At 39.5% G+C, this 22970-nt stretch overlaps 1 protein-coding gene across 1 annotated transcript in view; it reads left to right on the forward strand.

Annotated features, from left to right (window-relative positions):
* The first annotated feature begins 3526 nt into the window (after positions 1 to 3526).
* LOC139124778 (targeting protein for Xklp2 homolog) overlaps positions 3527 to 22970 on the forward strand; it is a 32189-nt gene continuing 12745 nt past the window's right edge. Inside the window, exon 1 of the mRNA XM_070690891.1 lies at positions 3527 to 3742. Coding sequence (XP_070546992.1) covers positions 3643 to 3742 — 100 coding nt within the window. The 5' untranslated portion in view covers positions 3527 to 3642. The remainder of the gene's footprint in view (positions 3743 to 22970) is intronic.

The following is a 22970-nucleotide window of genomic DNA, read 5'->3' on the forward strand; positions in this document are numbered from 1 at the left end:
CATTCTTCACATGAAAGAAACCCAAGATTTGAATAATTACTTAGTCCAAAAAATCATGTCTGGAAGTCACAGGGCTATACCATCAACCCACATTGATTTTGGTACTAAACATGAGCCTGTTGCTAAGCATTTGTACTATGAACAATACAAAACGTTGCACAAAAAAGTAAACTTTGAAGATGTTGGTTTAATCATAAGTTCTGACAAGCCATATCTCAGTTCAAGTCCTGATGGGAGAGTGTCATGTGCATGCTGTGGGACAGGTCTGTGTGAAATCAAATGCTCCAGTAAACATCGAAATATATTTACATGTGATATACCAAACATTGATCCTAAATACCATGTATTTTTGGATGTAGATGGTAAAGTATGTTTGAGGAAGTCATCAAAGTGGTATAACCAGATACAATTGCAGCTTGCTACATGTAAACTACAATGGTGTGACTTTGTACTGTTTACGAGAAAATCTATTTCAATAGAGAGAATTCATTTTGATGAAACTTTCTGGAAAACCACTGAAGTAAAACTTACCACCTTTAATAAGAATTTCATTGTACCTAATGTTCTGTTATACATAAGATTGTAGTTGTGAAAGCAGTGTAAATGCAGTCACTTCTTCATCAGGAAATCTTGAAATTGAAATTGGTGGGAGGGGCAAAATAACCATGGTGCAACAGGAGCAAAGGTAGGGGAGGAGAATGATCGGGGGGGGGGGGGGGGAGCTGATGGGCTTGCTTCTATCTAAGGCTTGAGGGAAAAAAACAGTAAAAAGTCCAGCAGTTGGCAGAGTTTGTTTCTTGTTTTAAAATTTTATTCTAAACCAAAGCCCATGTTTTGTAATCTAGTATACTGCATACGGTTTCTAGTTCAGTGAAAAGATGATATCATAAAGGTATTGGTTCTGGTCATTACAATATGTAAGGGTAATTAGATGTGACCAAACCCAGAGCATACTTGTACTGTTCTAAAGTTCTGATTGGAAAATTTCTGAAGCAAACCAGTTTGCTAACATAAGCCAGCTGACTAAATGTTGATCTATCATGAGATAGACTCAATAGCCTTTAATTATTTTGACATTGTATAAGAAAATACAAAAAGAAAGTGTACAGTCATATTTTATTGGTTGAATGAATTTTCCATGTATAAGGATGTACATTATTGAAACTTGAATTGTTTGTCTATTGTCTTAATCTTTTCTTTTGCTCTGTACAAAGGTTCACTCTCATCATGAAAAACATTGTGGTGTGAAAGGATTATAATGCAACTAGATTTGTTCACTTTTATTGTAGGAGTACAATGACTCCCTTTCTGCTTCACTTGTGACATCAGAGAGGGAATGGCTGTAAAGAGGTATCAAACATAAAATATGTTGTAAGAGAAATTTTGTACTGTAGTTAGTGAATTAGTAGGTTAGTTCAGTGGAATACTTGCATGGGTTAGTTGGTTAGTAAGTAAATCAGTATTAGTAAGTAAACACAAAAAATGATTTCTTCCCTTACAACACATTTTGTATTGACCTTTGTACAGTCATAACCTCTTTGATTTCACAAGAGAAGCAAAAAGTGAGCCACATTATTCCTACAATAAAAGTGAACAAATTTAAATGAATTTAATAATGAATGGCAATTTGTGGAACGTTTGTAAATAGTTTTGGGAATTCTAGTGATATTTCTCATGTCCCCTGATATGATTGCAATGAGGTATCATGTAGAACCAAAGTAAAATGACTTGTGAACCCCGGTAACATTAATCTACAAATTACTCTTAGCATAGTCATCTGTACACCAACTATCTGTATGCATACAACAATTTCAGAAGCCCCTACAGAATGGAAAAGTGTCATTTCAAGTCTCAAAATCACACCCCCCAACCCTGTATAAAATGTAGTTCAACGGTAGAAGGGTTGGAATCATACTCTAAAGTGATGTGGCATCCGCATTGTCATCCCCCCTTTAATCACTTCCACAGATGAATTACCATAACAAAAGCACATGAAGGTTAGGCTAGGTCAAGTCATACTCTTACACTATTATAATTATTGGAAGCAAATACATCCATTCTATACAGGAAAGTACAAGTTTTCATTCCTCACAAATTAACATCAATGTAAATCACCACCTGTGGCAATGGTTAAAGTAGAAACGATAGTGTGAGCACCTGCATTGACTGTTTGAAGAGTGGATTAAAGTCCATTGCCCCTCCAAGATTATTATTCTATTGATATACCAACCCTATTTGCGCAAAAGAGGGGGATGAAAACTACATATCCCACCAGCAACTTGGACCATTTGATTTGTTATACTTTTCATAGACAAGGGTAATATTTGTGAAAGCATATGGAAATTTTTCATTCGCCCAATGGCCCTCTCAACATGGATCCTCAATCTAGCAATTTTCCTAGATGCAATAATCTCCTTAACATGCATTTCCTTGTTCGTGTATGTTTATGGCAAAACTACAGGAAATAGTGATGCTAATAATTGTTCAGTTTTCTATGCAAAATGTACCAATTCAGCATCTATTGTCTGTTCAATTACCATGTTCTGTTGCAAAATTTACGGTATGCTCTTGGATCCAGGCATGAAAATGATGTACATTTAGATGATGTTGTATTGAAGAGCTAATTCTTGGAAATGAAGGATGAAATCTTCCTGGGGTATGACGGAAAGGTCTCACATGTCTAAGATCATCAACCATTGCTATTTCATCTGCATGTGTTGATATTTCATTGTGCTTTTTTGCTCTGACAATAACTTCACTAATATTATCAAAATTATTTGAGATGGTCTGCACCCCAGCGAGAGCGCTAGTGACATTCTTTATGTTAGTTTCAGTTTTGTTTGAGCACATGTGTTTCATATTTTTTTTCACCAGCTTAACAATATACTCCATTTGCGTATCAGCAGGAATGAAACTATCTATGTGACCTTTTGTGTTCACAAACAATCCATAAAACTCTCTGGGGGCCTGTTGTTCAGTCATCGTGCATAGCTGATGAACGAGGAAACGAAGTATTTCCAATGCATATTTTGATAGATTATTATTGGCCTTAAAAGTGATCATAGCCATTTTCAAAATACAGATAGCTCTATCCCTATCAGGGATTTTGCACAGATCATTTATGCTCTTAAACAATAGTCCTAGCGCAGCCAACGGTAGAAAGGGGGCAGGGAACCAATGCAGCACCTTTATGGAAGACTGAAGAGGGCGATATTTACGCAATTCTGGCCTGGTGTGAATGGAAACGTAATCGAAAATTTAAGTATTCTCTTACATGTAATATCAGCGGTATGCAGCATCGAATTCATTGTGGGACTTACCGCAATAAAATCGACGAAAGCCCACGAATGTTCACTAGCAAGAGCTCCTGTTGGATGATATAGCGCTGCACTGTGACACAACCCGGAAGTGATTCACTTCGGCATCTCTTTTTCCGATGACGACCAAAGATGACGTTTCAAATCACATCAACGTCATAAGGCTCTGTGTTCTGATTGGTTAGCAGTGGTAAAGAGCCAAAATTGAACAGAACGGTCAGTCCTCGGACAAACCAGCGAAACAGTGTAACGTACGATTTTCGCCGAAATAATATCTAAACGATTTTATATTTTCTCTTGAAGCAAGGTTATCGTTGTGTCGGCCATGGCTAGTACGGATGAGGGTGTTTTGGAGTACAATGCTCCCCAGTTCATAGATTTTTCGGAGCCTGTTGCCGACGACGCCACGGCTGATAAATATTTCGGTAAGTTTCGTTTACAGATGAGCTATTCATTCTCTCCTCTCTTGCACGAGCACATCGTGTCGACAAATGTTCGAATGGCTTGTGAAAATGTAGAATTTTCTACACAACATAATCTACCACACATGTATTTTCAGGTGGTGAATAATCGTTTGATTATAATCCAAGTAGATATGTTATTGTCTCGTGTATTCGCAACACATGAATACGGAATGTCATCGGTCCGTTTCTCCCCAACGAGGCCGAGGGGCAGTGTCCAAAATTGGCTAAATTACTCAACAGTGTGACACATACATACATGTTATTATTTAACAATAATGGCATAAAGATAGCAACATAATTCAGAGTTCGCGGTTACGCAAAAAGTGCGTATTATACGCACTGGAATTTTTTCGTACGCATTTTTCTGGAGGCAATGCGTTTGACTGTACGCTAGCTGCAATAATTGTAGCCCTTGGTTGGTGGGGATTGGGCTTCTGTCGTGCGGCTCGCGCCTTGCCCCAACCAGGGCTACAATTTCTTCCTATACCTGCTAGTGTAAAAGCTGCAGTGCGGATCTACACTGCATGGTCAAGGCACACACGGGGCCGCATTATTAGAGAATCTCGCCTTACCGTGTGCAAATTTCACTATAATCCTGCTCCCGGATAATGTTAGAGCCCTTGTAACTCCTATCGATGGTCAACTTTACTCCTTGCAGCTGAAAAATGACAGTTTAATGACTCTGGCGCGAAGTCAATTCGAACTGGACCGCCGTCGTTGAACTCTGTACCCAGCCGACTTGTACCATTACATTTTAGGGGTGGCCGACAGGTGTGAGGGAGCTGAATGAGCATGCTTACGGGTAGCCCTTCACTGCCTCCGGAGCCAAAGCCGGACACTCTTGCCATACTCGTAGGACTAGTTTATGGGATTGAAAGGGGTGGGTAATTTTCATGACAATATATAACTCTTGGTGAATAAAGAGAGATACTTTTGCCGAAGTTCAACTACGCATTTTATTAGTTCAATAAATCCTGTGCTCTATCTTCCGAACTTTCTCAAATATGTTACGTACTAGTTCAATAAATCCTACACGGGAACGGGTCATTTGAAGCAGTTATAGAACTTTGTGTCCATGTACATTGTTCAGAGGCGTGTGCCTAAGTTAAACTCCATATAACTAGTTCAACTTTCACAACTAAGTTCAACCATCCACCTCCATGGTACAACTACATTTACAAGATGCCGCTGTTGTTCAATGTGGAAAGAGTGGTTCCAAGCAAAATCTGTTAGACTAAAAAGGTCACAATGTGTGAAGTGGGGTGCCAAAACGGCATTCTTGTCCATGACGGCGTGACTTTGAACATTTTTTTTTTAAATCGGATATTTTCCATCTAGTATCAAAGTTTGACATATCGACGATTTCGGGATTACTGTGAAATCGCCGATCGACACTGGACTCAGCACTCTGCGTCTGTGAAATCGCCTATACTTACAGAATATTTATCGGCAATTTCCGGACTCTAGACGATACTACAATGACTAGCCTTGTGCCACGGCACGCCGGGTCTGTGAAATCGCCGATATTTATTTATAGTTACTTATAGTGCAGCTTTGCCAAATACTTTGCTATTTGTATACAACACGTAGGTATTTTACTGTTTTTGTAGGGTCGTAGCATTTCTTAACTCATTACACAAACGCGGATTACATTCCTGGTTAATTTTCTCACAGGACATTTATGTAGTCTCGCTTCGAACCATAGTGAACTTTACAGTGTGCATGATGAACTCAGTATGGAAATAGCCTAATATAGGAACGACTTCCTCCAATCTGATTAAAATCAGAAGTAGAGTACGGCGACGTCTTCTTATGCGTACGCGGTATTCTCTCGCTGTCGCGTAGTGAGAGGCGACAGCGACTCGGAGAGAATACCGCGTACGCATAAGAAGACGTCGCCGTACTCTACACCTGATTTTAATCAGATGGACTTCCTCCATCCGTTTGCTCATGACTACTTCAATAATGCAGTGTTTATCAATTTAAAATTTCGGCATTTCTTGTCTGTCAACATACATCTTAATGATGAAGTAGGCCGGGTTGTATGAGGATTTCTTTACATCATTTTCACATCTGTGCTTTTTCATGGATACATCTTTCTTTTTGTAACAAATTCCTTGTAATCAGCATGTTTTACATACATGCTTTGATATTGACCTCAGCAGTTTTTGAATAAATCTGATAAAATTTGAAGCACCGAAGTAGTAGTAGTCACAGTAGTAGTAGTATCTATTTAAAGCTTCCCATTTTTACACAAAGTTGAGAATGTTCCAGACTAATTAAACTCATGTCATGATGAGTGTGGGGGAAAATGACATACATAACATGATCCGAAGTGGACCAAAAATGGACTCCTGAGATACACCGCACCAATCGACAAAACATGAGCGTGTACACCTAAATAGCTAACATTGACTTCTTCCTGTAAGGTCTGATTGAAACCACTTCAGTGACAAATCAGAAAACATGTACACAGAAAGTTCGCTTAGCAAAATGTTATGATCAACGATGAAAAAAATCTTTAAGTATATCTAAAAACAATTATCTTCATCTATATTCTGTAAAAGTATAGACCCTGGTCAGTTAACTTGACTAAAGCAATGTGACAAGAGTGATGTTGTCTGATGATTGTGAGTTGTAACAAAAAAGATTAAATGCATAAAACTAAAAAAACTAATATAAACATGTTTTTCTAGTATTTTAGATAGAACTGGTAGAAGGGAGATAGGCCTATAGTTGTTAACATCACTTTTAGAGCCTCCCTTATGAATCGGAACTATTTCATCACATTTGAAACAGTCGGAAAATGTACCACTATAAGCTTCAAGATTAAAAGATTGCGAATATTTGTCAGACATTTCACCACTTTACAGCTCTGGCCAAGCGCTAGTCTGGCTCGAACTTCGCTACTAGATGATACTAGAGTTTGTTAATTAGGCGGGTAAATATCCGATATATATCGAAGATTTTATAGCCTTAGAGATCCATATCGTATAGTATATTAGCCGTAAATATCGATTGGATATTTTATAATTATATCGCGGTGTCCTCTTGTTGTCAGAGCATCTGTATAAAATGGCAAAGACGAGACGACAGACTTTGCATGGCGTGAATATCTCTTTCACTTCTCAGGAAATAAAGATGGCAAGTTCTTCAATGGTCACTGGTCTCTCTTTGCTTTCAGCGATAGTGGTATTCTAGCAGTAATTGAAAAGGAGCAAACAGTCCTATGACCTTTTTCAATCCTCCGAAAAGATAGCGTTAAAATAACAACAACTATACTGCCACTAGCGCGCTACTGTACTGTCACCGTTTTCATTAGTCCCTCGCACCTATCGGCCACCCCTAAAATGTAAGGTACAAGTCGGCTGGGTACAGAGTTCAACGACGGCGGTCCAGTTCGAATTGACTTCGCGCCAGAGTCATTAAACTGTCATTTTTCAGCTGCAAGGAGTAAAGTTGACCATCGATAGGAGTTACAAGGGCTCTAACATTATCCGGGAGCAGGATTATAGTGAAATTTGCACACGGTAAGGCGAGATTCTCTAATAATGCGCCCCGTGTGTGCCTTGACCATGCAGTGTAGATCCGCACTGCAGCTTTTACACTAGCAGGTATAGGAAGAAATTGTAGCCCTGGTTGGGGCAAGGCGCGAGCCGCACGACAGAAGCCCAATCCCCACCAACCAAGGGCTACAATTATTGCAGCTAACTGTACGCAAAATATTGGAGTCCGTCGTGGGCGCTATTTGGTCAACGACGTGTTGTCTTGTCCATTGACTCACCCACCATATTGCAACAGTTATTCTCATGGCTTGAAATTGTAACACGTTGAGCTTAAATTATTTCCCCACAACTTTGCTTTGTTATATTCGAGATTGCAACCCACCGACAACACGTGGTGTCGCCTGACATTGCAACATTTGAGCGAATCAGTTTACAAAGGCGATGCCCTAACGCACGCAGCTGCCAATCATCATATTGATGGTTATGCAAATACGAGGCGTGAATACATTACTCATTTGATCGAACGCACGTTTTCCTAGGGAATGTACCCTGGGAAATGTACCGATCTACTAACTTGCCTCGATAAAGTTCTCAACGCCACCAAATATCCAGATCACGATTTGGATATCCGTGATTACGGCACAGAGTCTTGACGACACTCATCGCCCATTTTGGTGCTGATCGCGTTGAAGCTGGCCGGTCGACGGAAGCCCCTCGACTGCGGAGTGACGTCAGTAGTGTAACGCATACGAGCAAGGTGAATGAGAAATCCGACGATACAGAAGACCGAATGATACAGAAGTTTTTTGGAAAAAGCAGAACTAAAACTTATATCATTTACTGTGAATTGCTTTGAAGCATTGGCATTAGACGAACTAGACATATTTTCTAAATCGAGGTGTTGCCAACACTGTCAGGTGCAATTAAAAGCTAAGCGGTATATACGCGGTATACATGAGTCGATCATAAAAAATCAACTCTGCAAAAGTTGAAACATTGTTAGCAGGAGGTCAGACGTAGTCTAAACAAACCACCACATATGTTTAAAGCACTGTCCAAGTCTTATCACTTGCTTTCAGGTGTAGTTGTTTTGACTACATCTGACCTGCTGCGAGACAATGTTTCAACTTTGGCAGAGTTGATTTCTCTGTGGTCGACTGGAATTACTGCTCAGCTGATAATTACACTTGACAGTGGTGGCAACACCTCGATTTAGACTATGTGTCTAGTTCGTCTAATGCCAATGCTCCAAAGCAATTCACAGTATGTATATTGAAACTTTGAATATGGCGCTGTGACGCAAAATGACTTATCCCTGTCGCGATAAGTTTACACACACCAAACTTCCAATGTATTTAGGTATACCGCTGGTGATGTTGTTACATTCCCACGTAATCACCCAAGTAATCAGGTAGAATTACACATCTGTTTACGCTTCTGGAATTCCACCGGGAGCTGAGCCTGGCCATAAAAGTGGCGGCTGTACAGATGGGACGGAATATTCCACTTTATTGAATGAGGACACAAAAATAAAATTTTATTAAATCAATGACTCTTGTTCATTTTCTTACTGTCTGTATCATTTTACCAAGTGTCACTGCTTTATTTTTTGTTTCTCTCGCTTTTCGTCTTTCATCACCAGTAGGCCTATAACCTTAAAAAATATACATGTGAACTTACTACCGATCATTCCTCCCAACCCTAATAAAATGGTATCAACCACTACGTTGTCTGTCCCGCGCACAAACTATTTCCACCGAACATGTCGTCGAAGCGAAGGGTCCGCCCGACAGTGCGGTCTGAAATAATTCAGCTTTGGCTGAATGGACACCGTTGCTCAGGACAAAAATATATCGGCATCAACAGTGGTGGCAACTATTTTGACGCGATTCAAGAAAACCGGTCTTACTGTAACGGCTAGAGCAAGTGGACGCCCACACAGTACACTGTACACTCTGTGTGATTTTCGGACGACCTCAGTTTTCGGACATGCTGTTCGTTGTACTCACTTCGCTCCGTATTGATAGCGTTTTACAAGGCATGCTACCGCATATTAAGTCAGGTGACGCTACTGTCCCGTTTTGGATAGTTTTTTTTTAGGTAGAAGCTATTTCGGGCGCTACAAACTTGGCGAAGTTAGCCACACCGTACGATACAAGATGTCAAACGCAACACACAGAAACAGCCCGTGTCCGATATCTAAGCGCTATACACGTCGAAATACAGTTGCGTCGTCCATGGATTAAACGTAACTAATTATCACGAAATGTTTCCACATAGTTTTCTAAACACAACGAAATTGAAAATCGGGGTTCGAAGTTTCAAAATATCAGTATTTAGCCCCTATAATCATATTCCAAATACGACGTCCGATTATTGCGATAGCAGTCCGATACTACGCACTCAACATGGGTAAAAAATTTGGCAACTTTGACCCCCTAATTTATGACACTTCTGTCGGTGTTAGCAGTTTGAGGATAAAACACAAAGTTTCGAAAGGTATGATAATAAGATTTCGTAGTGCTCGTCATTTATGAAACGGCTTTGGGCGAAATTCACTACCCTGTCCGAAAACTGACACTGAGTGTAAAGCTCCGCAGATGTTGTCGAGTATGTCGAGTATCTGAAAACAAGGAAGCCATCGATGACAGCCAGCGAAGTTCGCGCGGAGCTTTTAAATAGTGAAATCTGTGACATCGATTCCTTGCCCTGCCCCCGGGCCCTGCCCACAGAACTATATACGACATCTTTAAACGAGATTTGAACTACAGTTACAAGAGGATATCGCAGGTACCTGCAGAACAAGTTACAGAGCAAAACATAGAACGTGTCGTTCGATACATCGACATGGTTACAAGCCTTGATCCACTGCAAGTACACTTTTCGACGAAGCCGGGATAAAGCGAACGAATATTCTTCCAACTCACGTCATTTTGAAGAGAGTCGCTTGCCGCGTACTCGATGAGAGAAATCTTCTACGACCTCTAATTTTACCTGCTTGTATTCCGCGTTCGGAAGAGTTTCTGAGCAACGATACAAATCATTGACATCGAGTTCACTGTTGGATAACTTTATAGTGTCTCCTTCGTCATTCCGATACTGAATTTGAAATTCAGCCGTTTTCAAACTTGAGATATTTTCCTTAAGCAGGCACACAAGTTACAAATACGTTTTACGTATTTTCGTCCCGCAGTACTTCACTTGAAATTGGTACGTGTCGCTTGGTCAGTGCACAGAGTGCGCGCGTGTACTTTGTGAAACATTCCAGATCAATATTCGGGCGCTTGGAGTGATTGCAGTTGATACCATTTGTGTAAAGGGACTCATTCTATGTGGATATTTTTGAGGAAGGCTAGCACCGATGAAAAATCCGCATGTGAAAATGAAATCAGTGAAAATATATATTATTCTAAATAAATGACACGTGAGACAAATGAGAGTGTAGTTGTACTATTCACATTTTATTTCACCAACCCACGACCGTTACCAACCCCTTGGGCCAAAATGAATGACCCTTTGAGCTTATCTGGTAGACTCCCCATGACGACGTTCACTTCCTCCATAAAACGACGGCTTCACGGGCGAATGTGATATCAGATATGTAAGAATACAACAACATCACCAGCGGTATACCTAAATACATCGGAAGTTTGGTGTGTGTAAACTTATCGCGACGGCAATAAATACCCACAAGTACCCGGATGACCCGCGGTCGGACGTGATTTGCAAGCAGGGTTTACTCAAATTAAACTGACTTTGCGTGCCAACGGACGTCCCAATTTCTGCGAATCTTGCCGTATTCTGATAAATGAATATGGAGAGCTATTTCTCATGTTCCGATTGTTATCCTGCATAGCTCTAGTGATTCCGGTTTCTTACGTGCCCTGCGAACGGGGATTCAGTTTCCAAAACAGTGTTGAGTGTACTCACCGCACGACGTAATCAACTGGGCGATGAGAATGCCGATAATCTGATGCGTCACACTATGGAAGGGCCATCGGTTGCAGACTTTCGTTTTGACCGAGCAATAAAAATTTTCACTTTGCGAGACGATAGAAACCCCGTTATATTCTAGAGATACCTGTTTGAATTTTCACTTCACATGCAAATAGAAACTTATCTTTGATATGATTTTCAAGTTTTACGACTGTTAGTTACGGTGTCACCGGTAGTTAGTTACAATACAAGAACTACGCGCTTTCACTGCAGTGTATGACGACGTGTGATGTGTTATCACAGTTAACTGTTTTGTGTATTTTTCATTCAGACTTGTTTCTCTGTATGATCAAGATTTCATGATGTTACATTTATTAAAGGGGAAGTTCACCAAGGATGATTTTTAGCTACTATAGACTATAGTGTTATGTAGGTCATTTCCCCCACACTCATCATGACCTGAGTTCAATTAGTCTAGAACATTCTCAAGGTCACTGCCCTTAATGACCTCACAACCTTGAATTCAATTAGTCATGTTTGGAATGTTCTGGAAAGTTGATTAGTTGTGTAAGAGAGATAATTTTAGAACGGTAATTAGCATGTCAATAAAAGTTCTAGATTGTTCTTATATGCCTTTATAAAAGGGACGTGCACAGCTTCCAGTCAGACTTTTGGGATCGTGTCTCTTGTGTGTTACTAAACTCCAGCAGTAGTCATTCTCAAGACTTTTCAAGACCTTCACTGTCAACGCTGGATTTATACTGTGGACTTTATGCAGCTTCAAGCCTGCAAGCCAAAGGACTGTTCATTCATCCGACTGACTGTTACAACTCTGAGACTGGAGCTTTGCCGTCCCAGCTGAGATAAGTAATCTGTACACTTTTAAAGCTTGTACTCTATCCCTGACTTAGCAATTAGTTTTATTTTTGTAATAAATTTTGTTTAAACGTTAACTGCTGAGTTCACCCTTTTGTTCGTTTTCTCTGCACGTAACAAAATTGGGGGCTCGTCCGGGAGACGAATATTTTGAGCCGTTTGACAACATTTTGACAGCCTTTTCAAAACTACTGTATACTGTGAACTCAGCGAAATTCAATCATGGCAGAATTCAAGCCAGACGAATTTATGGATGACCTTGATCAGGACACATTTAATTCCCTCAGAAAAGACAACCTCATAGCACTGGCAAATTTCCTTAAAGTAGATGTCAAAAGATCTATGCGCAAGCGAGAAATTCAGTTCAAGATTGCAAAACATTTAGTTAAATCTGGCCATTTGAAGAGTCTGCCTTAAAAGATTATGAGCCTGAGTCTTCCTTCGAACTCAAAAAATTAGAATTAGAAATACAGGCAGATTTGGAGCTTAAGAAATTGGAATTAGAAAAGGAAAAATTGCAAATGGAAGAAAGGGAAAGGCAGGAAAAATTACAAATGAAAGACAAAGAATTACAAATGGAAGAAAGACAGAGAGAAAAGGAGAGAGAATTGGAAGAACATCGACTACAGTTAGAAATGAGACGTTTAGAGCTTGGACAGTCAGGAAATTCTTCCCTTCAGACAAGTTTGACATCACTAAGCATTTCAGGTTAGTTCCCCCTTTCCAAGAAAAGGATGTTGATAAATATTTCCTTCATTTTGAGAAAATTGCTCAGAGTCTGAATTGGCCTAAGGAGTCCTGGTCTATGCTTTTGCAGAGTGCTTTGGTGGGTAAAGCCAGAGAAATTTACATTCAGTTGTCAGTAGAGCAGGCTTCAAATTATGATTCTGTGAAGGAATTAATTCTCAAGGGCTATGAGTTGGTGCCTGAAGCTTACCGTCAGAAATTTAGGGATTGCGAGAAGGTGAAGGATCAAACTTATGTCGAATTCGCTCGGACAAAAGAACAACTGTTCGACCGTTGGTGTTCTTCTGAAAAGGTCAGTCAGAATTATGACAAATTACGACAGCTTGTTTTGATTGAGGAATTCAAAAGGTGCATTCGGAGTGACATCAAGACGTTTATCAATGAACAAAAGGCAGATACATTGGAGGTTGCTGCACGTTTGGCCGATGATTATTCATTGACCCACAAATCTTCCTTTCTCAGCAAACCATCCCAGTCCTTTTCATACAGAAACAATGCAGGTAAATTTAACTCCTCCTTTTCATCCAAGAATTTCTCAAAGGACAGTAGAAAATCAAATGACAACAGTTCACAAAATTCAAGTAACACTCCCACATCATCAGATCCCAAGTCTCAATCTCCTTCTGACAAACAGTTCGGTACACTTTCTTGTAATTATTGTAAGAAAGACGGCCATTTAATGTCAGAGTGTTTCAAATTGAAAAGAAAACGTGAAGGTCAAAGTGGTCAAAGTGGATCTAAGCCCACCGGCTTTATTTCTTCATCAACTCAATTAGAGTCTAATAATGTGTGCAACACATTTTCTGAGGTTAAACCCCTCTTATCCCCAATTAATGAGGTCAAGGTCAATTCTTCTCAAGATAGCATTATGGGTATTTTCGAACCATTTATTCACGATGGTTTTATATCACTTTCTAGTGATTTTTCTTCCGCTACCCCCTGTCAAAATTTTAAGAGATACCGGGGCTTCCCAGTCTCTTTTGTTGGCAGATACCCTGCCGTTTTCTGAAAAGTCATTTTCAGGTTCTAAAGTTCTTATTAAGGGGGTAGATTGCAATGACTACATTCCTGTTCCTCTCCATAATGTCTATTTGTCTTCGGACTTTGTTTCTGGACCTGTGACTTTAGGTATTAGGCCTTTTTTGCCTTTCGAAGGGATTCACCTTCTTCTTGGAAACGACCTTGCTGGGGACAAGGTCATCACTAATCCACTTGTGACTGATAATCCTAGTTTAGATCAGGATCCAGAGCCAATTGAACAAGAGATACCCGATTTATTTCCTTCATGTGCTATTACTCGAGCCATGTCAAAGAAAACTTCCGAGAATCAAAATACTCTCAAAAATAATGTCACAGATGTTGACTTAAATGACACCTTTCTCAGTCAGGTGTTTGACACGGATCATTCCGTTATCCCTCGTGGATTTGAAACTTCCAGTAAAACTTCTGCTGACCAAAGTCAGACATTTTCTAGATCAAATCTCATTGCAGAACAACACAAAGACCCAGATATTTTGTCTTTGTTTGACAGGGTAGATGATGAAGGTAAAACTTCAGATAGCTCTGTTTCCTATTATACAAAATCTGGTATTCTCATGCGTAAATGGAGACCTCCAGATGTCTTGGTTGATGACGATTGGGCTATAAAACATCAAATTGTGGTTCCAAAGCCCTATCGTGCTGAAATATTGCGCCTGGCCCATGAAACGCCCTGGGCTGGTCACTTAGGAGTCAGGAAAACTTATCATAAATTCTCAGTCACTTTTATTGGCCTAATCTCAGGCAGGATGTAGCACATTTCTGTAAAACTTGTCACACATGTCAAATGGTAGAAAGCCAAATCAGACTATTCCAAAGGCCCCTTTACAGCCAATTCCTGCATTTCAAGAACCATTTAGTAGGATACTAATAGACTGTGTTGGGCCCCTACCAAAAACAAGATCAGGAAATGAGTACATGTTGACAATTATGTGTACATCAACTCGGTTCCCAGAAGCCATACCACTGAGAAACATAAAGACAAAGACTATAGTGAGAGCTTTAGTCAAATTTTTCACTTTATTTGGCCTCCCTAAATGTGTCCAGTCCGATCAAGGCTCCAACTTTATGTCTGGAATTTTTCAACAAGTAATGGATCAGCTAGGCATTAAACAGTATAGGTCATCCGCCTATCATCCAGAAAGTCAGGTGCTCTTGAGCGATTTCATCAAACTTTGAAAAACATGATTAGGACCTACTGTTTTGACACAGAGAAGCAGTGGGATGAAGGAATTCATTTTCTGCTCTTTGCTGTTAGAGAGTCAATTCAAGAGTCTCTTGGTTTTAGCCCATTTGAGCTTGTATTTGGACATACAGTCCGTGGCCCACTTAAGCTCGTTAAAGAGAAATTCCTATCAGACGATGATAATTGTCTGAATATTTTGAAATATGTCTCAGATTTTCGTACAAAGCTCTCTAAAGCATGTGAATTAGCCAGAGAAAATCTTGAGTCATCTCAGCAGTCAATGAAAACCAAATATGATAAAAACACCTCAAAACGGAAGTTTGAACCAGGTCAAAAAGTTCTTGTTCTACTTCCAATTCCTGGCAAACCACTCCATGCTCGTTACTTTGGGCCATACCTAATTGATAAGAAATTGAGTGATTTAAATTACATCATAATAACACCTGACAGGCGAAAACAAAAACAGCTATGTCACATAAATATGCTTAAGCCATATTTGGATAGGGATAATCCTACTATAACTCAGCCTGTCAGTGCAGTCAGTTCAAGCCATTATGAAGATAGTGATACTGAAACTGACTTGAGTGAAAATACTCTAAACTCAAAGCTGGGCTCGGTCAAGCTTCAGAACTCAGAAATCCTGGAGAAGCTGGAGTCTACAAAGTTGGCACACCTCCAGCCAGAACAACAACAACAGGTAAAAGAACTGCTTCACGAATATAAACACCTGTTCCAAGATATCCCAACGAGGACAAACGTCATCTATCACAACGAAGATGTCTGCGACAGTAATCCAGTGGAACAACATCCAGACGGACTGAATCCTGCGAAAGCGGAACATCTCCAGGAGGAAGCCAAGTATTTGCCGAACAATGACTTTATCGAACTCAATAAAAATAACTGGACTTTGCCATGCATACTTTATGCCAAATTCAGTGCCATTTCAAGTTTCCAACAACAAATTGCAGGAAGATAGTCATGGGACATCCTGTTTGCTACTTTTCACACAAATTTAACAAATCCCAGAGAAACTACTCTACAATTGAAAAAGAGTGTTTATCTTTGATATTAGCTTTACAGCATTTTGAAGTTTATGTTACTTCTTCAAATCAGCCAATAGTGGTTTATATTGATCACAACCCTCTTGTTTTTCTGCAGAAATTTAAAGGCAAAAATCAGAGATTGCTAAGATGGAGTTTAATGTTTCAGGAGTTTAATCTTGATATTAGACATATCAAAGGCAGAGACATTTAATTGCAGACTGTCTCTCTCGTATTTAGAGTTTATTGTTGTTCACTTTCAAGAATTTTACTTTAGAGTAAAAAAATTTTGAGTACTTAAATCTTTTTCAAGATTACATTTGTAAAAGAAAGATTTTTCTTTGAAAAATTTTCTTTTTTTGAAGAGGGGGTGTGTTATGTAGGTCATTTCCCCCACACTCATCATGACCTGAGTTCAATTAGTCTAGAACATTCTCAAGGTCACTGCCCTTAATGACCTCACAACCTTGAATTCAATTAGTCATGTTTGGAATGTTCTGGAAAGTTGATTAGTTGTGTAAGAGAGATAATTTTAGAACAGTAATTAGCATGTCAATAAAAGTTCTAGATTGTTCTTATATGCCTTTATAAAAGGGACGTGCACTGCTTCCAGTCAGACTTTTGGGATCGTGTCTCTTGTGTGTTACTAAACTCCAGCAGTAGTCATTCTCAAGACTTTTCAAGACCTTCACTGTCAACGCTGGATTTATACTGTGGACTTTATGCAGCTTCAAGCCTGCAAGCCAAAGGACTGTTCATTCATCCGACTGACTGTTACAACTCTGAGACTGGAGCTTTGCCGTCCCAGCTGAGATAAGTAATCTGTACACTTTTAAAGCTTGTACTCTATCCCTGACTTAGCAATTAGTTTTATTTTTGTAATAAATTTTGTTTAAACGTTAACTGCTGAGTTCACCCTTTTGTTCGTTTTCTCTGCACGTAACAATAGTCTATAGAAGCTATTGGGATGGGTATGCGTCCGTCGTCAGTCTGTATGTATGTATGTATGTATGTCCGTTTGTGAGGCGTCCGTCCACTCAAATATCTTGAGAACCACAGTACTTACTGATTTGATATTTGTTGTGTAGATGAAAAATATGATTTTGACAAACTGTTTTTTTTAATTTTTTGATATTGTTGAAAATAGGCAAATTAATGCCAAAAAAGGTGTTTTTGGTAAAAAATCTTCTTCATAACCGCTTGTCAGACAGCTTTGTTATTTGGTATACAGGTCCCTAGAGGTAACCCAACTTAGATTTGTTCAAATTGTGATGAAATATGCAAATGTGTATTTTTAAGGAATTTTTTTGTCATTTTTGGTCAAAATTTGACTTACATTGTATGTAAATCTTGTACTGTATAAACCCTATCAATTCACCCAGAAAAAAATAATGAATATGATTTTAAATAATTGAATTAATTAGGAAATCATCAAAGCCAAAATAATTTTAGTGTAGAACAAGATGCTTCGCAAAACCCTGCTGAGTGAAATAGTTCCTGATTATGTTGCGTAAGAGCTTCTGCGCTACCAAACGATTGAGAAGCGAAGCGTCAGATCCAAAATTGCTTACTGCTGAAATCACTGATGTGTTCAAAACGTCAAAACAAAGGCCCAGCCGCCAGCGCGTCTTACTGCAAGATATTCCCAGCTGTCACTCAACTTGTCAAGTGAAAACATCGACCCGCCAAACTCAAAAGATCGTGGCGCGAAATAGAAAAGTTGTACCCGCCAAAGCAAATCTGTTAAACCACGCCTCCAATTTTGACCTCAAATTTCACGATCAACCACTTTCTCAGACGTTGTTCAGACATTATGGCCCTGTCGACTGGCGCGGCCGGCGGCCATTCTGTCGTTCATCTTTGGAAAATTGTAAAATTGTGAGACGATGCACAGGATTTACCCGAACAGAACATCGACACGCCGCGGCGCGGGAGAAACAACAAGAAGCATGGCTCGAAATCATGGACTAGGACTTTGTGAAATATGCAAGAACTGGAAATCGAAGAATTGGATTTTGTTTGGGTGTTGTTCAGAAAAAAATTCACATATTCATCACAGTTAGCAATATTCTCATCGGTGAATTTCTCATAGGCTAATGGCGCGGCGTCAGTTTTTAAAAGTCCATTCCCAAACTGACCATCGGCTTCTCACACCTCGTGCGACGGCACTGGTTGAGACATCTTCTGCACTATTGCCATATTCGTCATTTTCTTTTTCTTTGAGAGATATCTAACGCTTTACACGATACATAAGCGTTACCATAAATTTCGTAACCCACGATCGCTGAAACGAAACTTTTCGCCACCTCTCTGAATGACGAGAAAATCGCCAGTAACTTTATCCCCACCACGCAGTAAGATTTCCATGACAATCAAATCCTGTAACTCGGGCAAGATTGTCTTCCCACTCCTAAATCTCCGTTTGAGCCATTACGGTGTCACAGGACGAAGTAAACCAGAGAATTGGTTCAAGTCGGTGAATTTTCAAAAAATAAAATGATCTGTAAAAGTTCATCGTGTAAAATTTGGCAGCCCAGGTCAGGTTTTCGTAGCGTTCAAACGCATTTTTATTTAGTCTGTGCAGCTACAGTGAGTTAGTTTGTGCCGGGTGAAACTTCCCTGTATCGCATTCACCCCACTCAACGCGTTCATATCATCCTACTCACACGTTTCACATGAAAACAGAACACAAATCATGGCATTCCAAGGGTTCACCCAACTCACACGTTCAAAAATCATGTACTTGAACCATGTCTAGTAAAGCAGTAAGTAAATCGAGAGAAAAGCTGTCCACAAACACGCTTCAAACACAACTTACTTGTAAGTGTGAGGTGGTCGGCGTTTGGAAGGTGGGCGTGGTTTTATGTTTTTGGTCTTGGCAGTCAAACTTTTCTGTTTCGCGCGTCGATGTTTTGAATTTGGCGGGTTCATGTTTTCGGTTGACAAGTCTTGCTGACAGCCGGAAAAAGTTGCGGTCAGACGTGCTGGCGGCAGGGTCTTTGTTTTTACGTTTTGAATACATTAGTGATTTCAGCAGTAAGTGCTTTGCCTTGGAATAGTTAGTAATTCAATACCGAATTTAGATTACGTCGTAGTGTTTAGTATCATTATACTCAATTTTTTTCTTTGAATTTCTTTTGTATTCCATTTGATTGTGCTAATTTTTGAAGATTGTTCAATGAGTCCGGCTCTGTCTACTAGGTTATAAATTTTCCTCGGGATCTGAACTTCAGCTTAATATCATTAATTCTACTTTGCATGTGGTCAATTAGGACACAAAATTCCAAGTGATATTCACTAAATACATACGTCTTCAAGCACATATTCGTCTCCAAATCACTTTTTACCTTCTCGTGTCTATTTATAGACAGAGAAGGTATTAGAGTTGAAAACCAATATGCTGCTGTCAAGAACTTCCGTCTGTCAAGACTTCCGTCTGTCAAGATCCGTTGACATCATGCCATTGTGATGGGTCGTATCATAAACTGGTGGGGGTGTTCATGGCTCAGGTTGAGGTGTGGGAGAACGATTTTGAGCTATGACAAAAATCAAAAGGGACTTCGCGGCATAGCACAGTGTTAAGACTTTCTCCAAGGTTTCTTAGTTGACTACAATCTATTACAGACTACTGAGCTGACGTTAGGGGTACTCACTTTGTGTTTGCTCACTCTGTGAGCGCTAGTGTTTGGTACTGAGTTGCGTGGATATCCCCTCATGGCCTCACGTGATCTGGGCCTGTTGCATAATCTGCAGAGATGATCATATGCCTCCGAGTCTGAAAACTGTCATTGTGTAAGCCTGTCGGCATTTTCCTTGCATTTTTTCTCATTTAATTTTGCAAAATATCGGCGAGTACCTCAATATTCAAGATAACCCTTTCTTCCCAATCGTTTCCTGGCGTTTCAGAGTCATATGAACGAAAATGAGTGAAAGTTTTAGACAGGAAAATCGGACGTCGGCCATGTTCAATGTTTACAGTACAATCAGAAGTTTACGTGGAGGAATTAACCAACAAACACAGGAGTGTTCATGATGCCCGCCCTCTAGAGGCAGACCCTCCTATATGAAGTACCACATTTGATGCTTGTGGAAAGCTTGACCACACAATGGAGCATTTAAACTTTTAGAAAATGACAAACTGAATAAGAAGGTATTCAGAAAATGTCAAATACTGAGGAAAAATGCGCAAATATTCAAAATAAACAGGTTAACTGATTGGTCAGCTATAAAAAACAATGAAAATGTTTATGATCAAGTTTTTGAGATGCGCACATTTTAACAAATACAGAAATTATTAACATTATAAATATAAGACCAAACTATTTTTTCAGGGATGTGACAGGTTGGAAATGAGGGGTGAGAGACAAAGGCACTCCTATTGCTGCATGTGGATGCAGCCACACCATTTCATTTACAGCATACTTATTCACTGTTTTGTGTTCAAGTTCCATATTGTACTGACTGTCATACAAGGATAACATAAGCAAATCAAATCAAATTAGAAAAGGATCAATGCTGTTGTGTGGATTTTGCTGAACATGGCTGATATTTCACCCTGTATATTTGGTATCCAGCAAAGGCATATTTTGATGTAAAGTCAAAATTAACACTACATTGCTGACAATATATTTTACCGTTTCTGCATGAATTTTTCTTCTTTAAATTATAGTATATTAGTACTTCAAACAGATTAACAGTCATCGTGATGTCACCCATATTTTACATCACAAAGACTGTAATTCTGCCAATTTTTTTTGTTTTTCAGTCATTATATAAATTTTGCACTGCACAAGATGATTGAACAAATTGCAATGCAGTGTTCTCCCAGGATTTTTTTAGAAGAGGGCAAAGACGTGGTGCGAAGCACCACAAGCGACCGCTTTAGCGGTCGCGGGGGGAGGTCAGGAGGGGGGTGTCCCCCCTCCTGCCCTTGGAGCTTTTAAAAAACAGAGATTAAAATGGTGTTATTTGGTGGCACTTGGGGAGTATTTTTTTTCAGATTTTTTTAAAACTCTTAAGGAAAGGAGATCTGAGACAGTGTTTCATAACTTTTATTACAGTTCACTGATTTCAATTATGAAGATTACATTTTTTGAAAACGAAAACATAGCGAGAGACATACATTTATTCATCGATGTCAAAATTATCACGGTGACCATAAACTCAGGCTTGCGGAGCATTTTTTTTCGTATAAAAAACTCAAAGGAAAAGAGATCTGAAACAGTGTTCCATAACTTTTATTACAGTTCACGGATTTCAATGAAGATTACTCTAGCGAGTCTAGAGACATACATTTATTCATCGATGTCAAAATTGTTCTCATACACGTCCGACCGAGCCTAACATTAGGTTGTTTTGCTTTGGGAAGGGATACACAAACGAAATTCTAACCTCCTATAAAAACTTCAGTGTACTCTGCTGTCCTTGGTTACCCTCCAGCTCCTTGCCATGTTTACTCAGCTAAGTCGGTTACCTAATGCACGGTCCCTATGGAGTGACTGTGGCTAACGTAACGCGTACGTTGCGGACTGAGCCATGCAAATATGGCTGCCTTCGATGAGTTGCACATGGGCTTATGATCTCGGATGACATCACAAACTCGCGAGATTTGCAAGATCGATGAGAATTACGTTTGCAGTCTGCGGGATCGAGGCTCACGCTCGCATTTTGCTTGTAAATCACTGTCAACTTTTTTCCCCGTACATTTTATTGTTTTATGTTTCAAAAAAGATAAATCTTTTTCATTTCTGGCAAGGGGGCGCTCGGAATTTACAAGAGGGCGCCACGCCCCTGTTACCTTATTCAGGAGAACACTGGCAATGTGTGATTTGTAAACTCAAAGAATAAAAATCCTTTGGTCACAAATTAAATTATTTTTTGAAAAGAAATTTACTCTTAAACACTTTTAGCATATATTCTTTACACGGTCATGTATTTCAAGGAAAATATGCCTATTAAAAACAGTAATTTCTTCACTTTCAATTTTTTTTCAATACTATGACAATTATCAGCCATGAGGTTATACAAACACAAGACCAGATAAGCGTTTTTCATCATTTCCACAGGACTCTTTGGAAAATCCATTAAAAACAGTTAAAAGTGACTGGAAATGATCACTTGGTATACATTTACTGTGAATTGCTTTGGAGCATTGGCATTAGACGAACTAGACACATAGTCTAAATCGAGGTGTTGCCAACACTGTCAAGTGTAATTATCAGCTGAGCAGTAATTCCAGTCGACCACAGAGAATCAACTCTGCCAAAGTTGAAACATTGTCTCGCAGCAGGTCAGATGTAGTCAAAACAACTACACCTGAAAGCAAGTGATAAGACTTGGACAGTGCTTTAAACATATGTGGTGGTTTTGTTTAGACTACGTCTGACCTCCTGCTAAACAATGTTTCAACTTTTGCAGAGTTGATTTTTTATGATCGACTCATGTATACCGCGTATATACCGCTTAGCTTTTAATTGCACCTGACAGTGTTGGCAACACCTCGATTTAGAAAATATGTCTAGTTCGTCTAATGCCAATGCTTCAAAGCAATTCACAGTAATTTACAGATGCCAGGTTGTGTATTTCACATTCACTCAGGTCAGTAAGGAAGTGCGTCATTACTATTTTGGACTGTTAATTCTTATTTCTGAATTGTTTAACTTTTTTCCACATTGAACTATCTTTAGGCAGTTTATACTGTAGCTTAGAATTTTTTTGATTGATGTATTTAATCATCTTTTGGGTTCTTTGGGTCCATATCCCACCTCATGCCCCTACATCATCAACTATTTACCAACAACTCCATGCCAACAACCAATTACCTGACCTGGCCACACATTAGAGAAGGTACAGCGTCATTG

Source organism: Ptychodera flava (assembly GCF_041260155.1).
Source record: "Ptychodera flava strain L36383 chromosome 23 unlocalized genomic scaffold, AS_Pfla_20210202 Scaffold_24__1_contigs__length_23054250_pilon, whole genome shotgun sequence".
Taxonomy (NCBI): domain Eukaryota; kingdom Metazoa; phylum Hemichordata; class Enteropneusta; family Ptychoderidae; genus Ptychodera; species Ptychodera flava.